The following is a 9,800-nucleotide window of genomic DNA, read 5'->3' as shown; positions in this document are numbered from 1 at the left end:
CCCACACTCCAAAGCAAATCGATGTATTATTTAGTAAACTATGATTATAACACACTTGTAGATAAAAATTTCACAAGAGCATCACCAATCAAAGATCTACTTGAATTCTTATAGTTTAATAGTGTCTACACAAATATACACTCAACCTCCATCTCAAGCACCTAAAGTATAAAAGATAAAAAATATGAAACCATCAAATGACAATTAAAAATCCTTGAGCTAAAATGATCCAAAAGTGGTGCCCAAATTATCCTCGAACCAAAGATTCCTTATGACGTGTCATAAAATGTAACATAAGTTGGTCAATATATGTAACTCCCTTTTACAAATCTTTTATGCATCCAACAAACTTTATATTTTGCAAAATTTTGGAGGCTATGAGTTTTGATCTTATGGGCTGATTGGGCATATTTAAAAAAAATTAAAGTACTCAAATAAATGTATGCAATGGGGACTCTTGTAGGCAATGCCGAGCAATCCAAAAACAAAAATTTGGGCAAAAATTAAGCCTATAGTCCATAAATTAAATTTTACCATTTACTAGTAAAAAGCCACATCTTTTGTAATATTAACACAAGGAGTAAGGTTTGTGACGTATTTTATAACAATTAATGATTATTGAGAGTGAGGTTGAAAATTAGAGATTAGATACATTAAATAATTTATCTCATTAATGGATCTTTTATATGTGAATTTTCATGTATTATCTATATCAACCAACATAGTCGCATTTTTTTCATGCAACATATCACTTTAAATGTTTGTGGTGTACTTAGATGTAGCTACAAAAGAAGAAAATGTGGAACTTGAGCATTTGATTTTTGAGGAAGAAAGCCCTATTATCACCCTATATGCATTGAATGGAATAAGTACACCTTAAACATTTAAGTGGTAAGTTGCATAAAAAAATGTGATAATGTTGGTTGACATAGATAATATACACAACTTCGCATATAAAAGATCTATTAATGAGAAATTATTTAATGTATCCAATCTTTAATTTTTAAGTCATGATATCTTATGGGAAACAATTCCCTTATGCAGGTAAACACCATCATATAAAAATCTCAATGGGGACTATAAATTAGATTTAGAAATGTTTTTTATTCCAATCAAGGAGTAAATGTAGTTTTGGGTGTACAAGTCTCTGGGAAAAAAGGTCCTCCAATTTTTAGAACCTAATCATGTTTTTTTGATACAAATAAACAAAGGTATAAACATGTAGGAACACAATCACCACAAAACCAAAATATCATATAATGGATAAGTCACCTAATAAGGAACATCTTATGACATATTGGCATAACTAAAATTCTTAGAAGCAAAAGAAGTGAAAATTGAAGATCTACCAAAGCTTCAAGAAACATTTCAACACCATTAGAAACATTTCAACACCATTAGCAAGTATTTTAATAACCCAAACGTTTGCATCCAATAAGTCCATGATCATGCCATTAAAGTAATACTATGGAGTATTCCTTCAAACATTAGACCTTATATCCATACCAAAAAAAATTAAAAAATAGTCAATGATATGTTGGATTCAACAATTTTTTGTCCCGAAAAAAAAGAGCTTATTAATCTCTTGTGGTTATGGTTAAAATAAGGATGTTATAAACGATGTGAATAGATGATAAAGAGCTCAACAAGATCACTCTCAAAGATAATTTTCCTATTACTATGAATGGTACATTTTTTTAACAAGTTAGATTCGTGTTTGAGTTATCATCAAATTTGACTAAAGGCGGAGTCAATGTACATAAACATTCCTTTGGAACATATAAGGGTTATTATAATTTCTTAGATATGCCATTTGGTTCCATGAACTCTCTATTGCCTTTACAAAGGCTCGTAAATAATTTAGTGTTTAACCTATTAAAAAAAATGTGTTTATATTTGTAAATTACATCCCCATCTAAAGTAAAATATGGGAATAATATTTGTAACATGTAAAGAAGGTATCATAGGCATTTAAAATGAATGAAATCTATGTAAAAAATCTAGATGCATCTTTGACATGAAAGATGTGGAATACTGAGGGCGTGGTCTCACATGAAGGTGTTAAGGTGGAAATTAAGAATGTTACAGTAGTAAAAGAGTGTTGAAGAGTTAAAAATATCAAAGGTTTGAGAATTCCTGGGTCTAACAAGATAATATACAAGATGTTTTCACAACTACATTGGCATAACAACATCCTTAACAATATTGTTGAAGAAGGATTCTTTTTTATTGTCGCAGCAAGCCAACCAAACATCTCAATGATCAAAAGAATCTCTTAAAGTTTCATTGTAATGTTACCCACCCCAAATTTCTCTAAAATATTTATAGCAGAATATAATGGCATTCAAGTAGTACTAGTGCAAGAAGGGCATCCCTTGGGATTTGAGATTTAACATTTCAAAATGAAAGAACTTTGTAAGCCCAACATATGAAATTGTAATAGGAAGATATGTTAAATTTAAGATGAATCACATGAGTTTTTTTTTTTTTTGAGTAATAATTTCCTTCATAGGAGAAACAAAAATGGGTCACCAGGATACTAGGTTATAAAATTTGAAATTATGTAAAAAAATGCAAGGGTAATATTGAAGGTGATACCCTTTCTTTTACAGGGGAAAATGGAGGCTGATAATTTATGATATTTTTTATTGTAACCTAAAAGGATAAAATTTGTACGAGAAAAGTGGAAATGTACACCTTTGATCCATTATTTCATTTTGACCACCACAAGATTTGCACAACTGATCCAATAATTATGCACAAATGTTTCATTAATCATGTGCTATGGGTGCCAATAAGGTTGCGTAATTCCTCTATTTAGTAACCTTTTTCTCAATTACTGGATATATAAGTAGGTGACTATTAGCTCGGTAGATGGTTTTTTAGTGGAATTTTAAATAACATGTTCTAATGAGCAGTTATTGAACCATAGGTACAATGAACCCCTTCCCTAATACAAAATGTATTATGTTTCTAATTAAAACAACTTTCTCTGAGTATCCATTTAGGAGAAACAATTAAAATTGAAGAAATCATGCGAGACTAAGGAAACCATGTTAGATGTGGAGGGTCCAACATAGAGAGACATGACAGGAAAGTGGCTATAAAAATGGGTAAAACATATCTAAAATCGTAAGGTAACAACAAAATACATAAAGTGAATTCCCAAGAAATGTGTGGACCTAAGTTGTTTTCCAATTAGTCTTCTTGTTTCTCTCTTTGTATTTTTTGTTTAGTTTATTTTGTCTTTTTTTCGCAAGAGGACAAAAACTTGCAAAACCACAACAATTTAATACATGGGTGCTAAACAAATGGCTATAAAGGAAAACCTATATCTAGTCTACCAAAGATCCACCATAGAACAAACACAAATATGAAAATAAAACATACTTCCAAAATATTTGGGGCCATTGGAATCTATAACTAACAAAAAAAGAAGTTACAAATGAGTCTTAGATACACCTGAATGATCTATTAAGTTTGTTATGTAAGGAGGATTTAAGAGCGTCATGGAATCACACTATACAATTGACAAATGGATTGAAAGTCCTACCCTAGTACCTACACATGAGATTTAACATGAGCTTAGGGATCCTTGTTAACAAGATTCCACTAGGCAAACTCAATGAATCCAATGAACATAGAGGAAATATTCATCTTCATGAATCTAAAACAATGTACAGGGATTCTAAAGTGTAGGGTAACTAAAAAATTAAGACAATCTTGAAAGAAAAAAAATCATTGTGATTTTACCAAAGATAAACAACAATATTATAAAGATAGGTAGTAAGATATTTTAAAAACAAGGATAACAAGTTGAATAAGATGGTAATAAAGGAAACAAAAATCTAGTAGGAAGTACAAATAACCTTGATTTGAATATGGACAAAATAGAAGGGCTCACTACAAGCAAGAAAGTGTCCCAAGATATATAGCACCACATCCATGAAAGGGAAAAATGAATCCAAAAATACCTCTAAGAACTAGTATGCACCTTCAATATTCTACCTTTTTTTAATAAATCAAATTAATATATATCAATACAAGCACATACTACTATAAAGTGAGGAAATGAGGTTCACTAGTCTAAACATGCAAACTATGAATCAAACCCATTCACAACAACCTCACATTAAGGTGAATAAATTCAATAGGCCCAACTTCAAACCTATTGGAAAGAGTTAGGCATACTATTGAATTCACTCACCTTTTCATTGAATTGTTGCAATTGGATAACATATAGTGATTGAATGAAATTACTAGGACTAATGATGCAAATTGAGAGTAATAAGCATAAACATAAAGTTTCATGATAGATATGCAAACTCTAAGCACAAATCTAGAAATGGGAGTCATAGAGAAACCTATATCTAAAAGTTGAGCTTGAAAGTGTCAGACTATGGGGCTAGTTGACGTATTCCTGAAGGTGTTAGATGTGGATACCAAAAAATAATTTTGGGATCAAAATGTCGCTCAGAATCTCCTCCTAAAATTTTGTTGAAAAAGTGTCAAACACTTCAATGATTGCCACTGTCCAAGGTTTTCTACTTGAAAATGTGGTTTTGTTCGTCTTTGTCTGTACTTTCTGGATTTGTATTCATTCTCTTTTGAACCTGTCACCTGCACACACAAGAGAGAAACAAAATTGTTGGGTGGATAGGGTTTGCCTAGGTCAAACACCAAGTTTGGAATAAACCCTATGATGAATGAAATGAAAAGAGAGCTTACTCTTGTAGGATAGAGGCTAGATCTATAAAAAAATGTTGAATTGAAATGTTATACCTTTTTTATGAAACTTCTTTGCCTTGAATTCTTCATAAAAAGGTTGATATTGTCATGTAGGAACTCATGGATGTCTTTATAAGAACTGGATCATGGATGCCATCTTGAATGCTTGACCTCTCCTTCATTGCTCTACTGATGGTTGATTCCTTGCTCACTTGAATGCTGAATGTGCAGTGAATTTCCTTGATGAGAGATGTTTCAAAGGAGGGGACAAGACTTGCTTTTATACCTATCCACATGAAACATGTTAAAAATTACGGGGAGGCCGACATCGAAAATCATTTCTCGCTCAACTTTTTCCATGGAGGATCCCATGAGAATGAAAAAGAGACTCAAAGTTTTAGAATCAAAGGGGGTGAATGAAGGCAATATTATCAAAGAAGATATGGAGTCCAACTCCAAGCTAGAAAAGGAAATAAAATACTCCAAAAAGATTTTAAATTTGTAGAGTAATGGGGAAAGAGGATAACAATAATTGGTCACTTTAAATAAAGAGTTAGATCAACTAATGAAAACTAAAAAAAGGAAGCTTGAAATGGTGAGAGGAGAGGAAATAATGTAGATAAAGGATATCTAATCAACATTAGTATACATAAGAATAAAAGAAAATTAGTTAAGAGGTTGGATAAAAGAGGCCAAATCATGGTCACAAGTGGTAAGTGGATCATTAAGTGAGTAAAAATGAATCATAGAAAAGCAAGTCAAGAGGAGAAATTTAGACAATGATGGCTCACATGCCTCACTAGTATTCAACACACTATGATAAATAGTTTTAATGAGTGACTTTAAAGAAAGTACAACTAACAATAAAAAACTCTATCTAGTAAATGAAGAAAAAGGAAAAAAAAAACCTTCATGGTTGTAGAAAGGTGGAGGTCAATCTTGGAAAATAACATCACAAGATGGAAATGAGAGTGTGACACGCTTTGGGGAAAAAATATTAGGAGTTTGTAGTTTGTTTGGCATGGTGCACAAGGGATTGACTAAATTCAAGGGGTATCACATGCAAAACTTATAATGGTCAAAGTGTTGTGGACTATGTGATTTGCTCCCAGAGTTTTATTTCTAAATTAGTGGAGTTTGATATTAGGGACTGCCCCGTTGAGATGAAATCTGATCATTCATCTTTTCTAGTTAAATTAGATATCTCTCCAATTAGTCAACACAATAAACAAATTCATCAAATGCAAAAGAAAACCATTCCCAAGGGTATAATCCTCATGAATCAAGAAAACAAAGAAATCTTTAGTGCTTCTCTTAAGCAACATTTCATGTTATTAAAAATAACATAAAGGATAAAGCAATGAATGAGATAGGTTCCTATATTCATAGTAGTTCGCTAATTCCAATGATTAACAAGGCTTTAAGTGCCTGCAAAATGTATCATCCCAAGAAGGGGGCTATAAACATTTTTCCAACAAACCCATGGTATGATGAAGGATGTAAGACAATCAAATGATCACTAAATGAGAGAGGAATGTACAAAGAAAACAAGAAAAGATATGAAAAAATGGTGCAATAGAAATAGTTGAGTATGTAAATGAAAAAAGGAAGGAGCTTAATTCTCTTGGAAAACATAATCCCAAATGTTTTGGAAAGAACTACAACAAATGAGAAAGCTTATTGAAAACAATATCATGGATGTCCAATGGTTAGAATATGCAAGGCTCCTTTATGAGTGAGTACACGAGAAAGACTCTCCTCTTGTTCTTAACACATTAATGGAACTCTCCACAATGGTTGATATCAAAAAAGGAATATATATTGTAGCAAGTGGTAAAATACATGACATAGATGGGTTATAAGCTAATTTTTTTAAATGATGGATTGAGACCCTTACCTCTCACATAAAAAAAAAACTCAATAATGTCAATTAGGACAATTTTCCAGTGGAGTGGACAACTAGTGCAATCTTCCCTTTCTTTAAAAGTGGTGATATCAATAACCCATCTAACTACAACACTATTATGGTCAATTCTCTTCTTGTCAAGCTTTTTGGGAGCATGATAGAATAGAAAATCAATACCTAAGCAATATACGAGGGAAAAAGAGCAAAAGGGCAGTTAAGCTTTAGACCAATACGTTGGCATTTTTTATGTTCATGTTGTGATTATCATTGATGGACACACACTTGCATTAAGATCCTCTTTATATGTATGAGTTAGAGCACAACTGGTATTTGTTCCAACCGGTATGTTGTATTGTAGTTTTTAGACTATTGATGTTTTACAAAATGTGTTTACCGGTTTGAAGCGACATGTTGACCTCAAGTGGTACGAGGGATTAAAGCAACATAACACATTTTTACCAGTCTTCATTTTGACAAACCGACAACCGGTATTTTGTATGAACCGGTAATACTCTGCGATGAGTTACCAACCGACATTTTGTGATGAGTTACCATCCACCGATTGTTTGATGGTGCCGACACTATAATGGTGCTTTTTGTGTCGTGGTACCAAGTATGTCCATGTTCATTGAACCTAGGAAATTGTAATGTAATCCTATTGGACCGACATGAAATTAGATTCCTTTATAAGGACATCATGTCTAGGGTTTTAGGTTGTTGATGAGGTCGCAGAATAGAGTTTATGTTGTTGCTAGGGTTTAAGGTGGTTGAGGAGTTGGAAAGAATATGAATGTGTAGAAGACTGAAGTAATGCAGGAGTGCATTAAGAACTAGCTATCAAGGATCTAACCAAATAGTCCGTGCTACTAGATAGATCAAACACTTGTTGATTACTCACATCTTTGACAAGTCTGTAGCCCTTAACTGGGTAGGCCCAAAAGCCTTTTTGTAAATCCTCTAACAAGGTGGTTCACATCTGTGGATTTAAAATCCTCTAGCAAGGTAGTCTTTAATCGGACTTATCTCCTAACAGAGATTGAGATTCCTAACAGGATCTGTTCTGGTAAAGAACATTATAAGACCTTAACCGGTCTGACCTTAACTGGTCTGGTTCCTATTCTGCAGATAGTGACTTGTGAGTTCCATCTCACCGTGGTTTTTCCCATTTGGGTTTCCACGTCAAATATCTTGTGTTATGGTGTTTGTGCTTCTGTGGGTAAATGCATTATTAGCTATTTGGTTTGCATGTTTGTTGACTGGTTTGTCTGTTAAACTATATTACCGGTTTACTGCTAGTCTTGTAAAGTGTTTTAGTGCGAAGATTTTTTGCATACTAATTCACCCCCCCTCTTAGTATTCATCAGAATACACTCTACCATTGATCACTACATCACCTTTAGACACTTGATAGAAAAACTATGGGATACTCAAGGTGAGGAAGTTTATTGTTATTCTATGGACTTAAAAAAACCTTTGACATGGTGCCTAAGACAAATTACAAAATATAATGAAAGAATTAGGTATCCTGGATGTGTATAGAGCAACAATGCATAAACTCTATGAGAAGGTTAGAGCTAAAATCAAATCAAGCGAAGGAATGCCTGAGTGTTCTAGTAGCGACATTGGCGTTAGGAAGTAATGTCCTCTACACCCCACTTTGTTTGGTCTACACATTCATAAGTTAGAAGCACAATTAAACAAAACATATGGAGAAAGTATCCAACCAACATGATATTTGGTGAAACCAATTTATTATACTGATGAACTTATCCTAATTTCAAAAATAGCTCATGCATTGAGAGAATATCTTAAGGCCATATAACATGTTGGTTAGGAGGTTGGGATGTAAGTGGACAATTCTAAAACCAAAATTATGATTTTTTTATTAAATATAAAAGATAAACAAATTACCTTTCTTTGTGAAGACAACTCATTGGAAATAGTAAAAAAATTGCAAATATCCTAGGATTAACTTATTCTATAAGCTTAGTTGAGAGATCTGTAGCATGAAAAGGATACAGGGAGGATGGAAAGCTTCGTACTTACTTGAAATTAGGTACAAAAAAGCTAAACTTTGGGATGGGAAAAACAAGAAAACCCTTTTTGGTTTTTTGGTCATGCCAGTTGGTCTTTATGGCCATGAAGTGTAGAAAAACAACTTGTTAAACTACAGTTGGAGTCAATTAGAAAGAATATAAAAACATATAACCATATGCAATCTAAAAGTCTAAACCACAATCCCATATGAAATTCTTTTGGTTGAAGTAAGAACTTTTTGTTGTTGGAGGCATCGCCTATAACTTGGTTGGTAAGTTATTTAAAGAAGGTTGAAAACATGGATAACCATTGTTGTCCCAAAATAGCTGTGGAGGAGGTGTTAGGCAGTAGGAAGGAAACTTGGATGAAGTAGAATGACAACTGGGTGAGCAAGTGGGACACCAATTGCATGGATGTCCAAAAATTAGTGAAAAATAAAAAATTATGTGAAGGAAAAATTTAGAATTGCCATGAAGACAAAATAGATTGGGTAGAAAAAAAAACATGCTATAACAAAGAGTTTTAACCCAACTAAGAATCATCTTAGATGTCGAACTAGTAAGTGGAAGATACCCAAAGAACCTTGAGAAGTGAGAGCTCGTATATTGTGCAATAAAAGAACGGTGAAAACAAAATGACACTTTATCATGGAATGCACAACTTATGAAGACATTTGTACTCATTATGAAAATAACTGAAAAATTGACAATATACATCAATTATCCAATAACAACATGACTAACTTCCTAATCAAAATTTATAATAAATTTTTTAACATCTGTAAGCTAAGTAAGACTATTATTCTCGGTCTCTTAGACTCTTTATACCATGAGTGTCATTGAAATCAATCATTCATTAATTCACATATTTCTGAGATACACGAACTAAATTTGAATCAGCTCGAGTCTTCAAAATTGAGTTTCCCGAAAGTTTTTCCGCGAAGTTTTGAGCGCTGGCAGGCGATGGCTTGGAGGAGATGCCTCTCTACGGCCCTCTCAAGATCATGGAGACCTCAGCCTCAGCATTGCCTTTCTTTCTCGTCTACTGCTGATGGGTAAGTCTTATTCCTCCATGATTTCATTCAATGATGATAATTGCTAAATGATAGAATAGGAAGTACAAAGATGAT

At 33.0% G+C, this 9,800-nt stretch overlaps 1 protein-coding gene across 1 annotated transcript in view; it reads left to right on the top strand.

The window, feature by feature from the left end:
* Positions 1 to 9,499: 9,499 nt before the first annotated feature.
* The window catches only part of LOC131069726 (uncharacterized), a 116,607-nt gene continuing 116,306 nt past the window's right edge, over positions 9,500 to 9,800 (top strand). The window contains exon 1 of the mRNA XM_058005261.2: positions 9,500 to 9,725. Coding sequence (XP_057861244.1) covers positions 9,634 to 9,725 — 92 coding nt within the window. The 5' untranslated portion in view covers positions 9,500 to 9,633. The remainder of the gene's footprint in view (positions 9,726 to 9,800) is intronic.

The sequence above is a fragment of the Cryptomeria japonica genome, chromosome 11, assembly GCF_030272615.1.
Source record: "Cryptomeria japonica chromosome 11, Sugi_1.0, whole genome shotgun sequence".
NCBI classification, from domain to species: domain Eukaryota; kingdom Viridiplantae; phylum Streptophyta; class Pinopsida; order Cupressales; family Cupressaceae; genus Cryptomeria; species Cryptomeria japonica.
The sequence above is the reverse complement of the archived record's forward strand: the minus strand, read 5'-3'. Positions and strand labels throughout refer to the sequence as shown.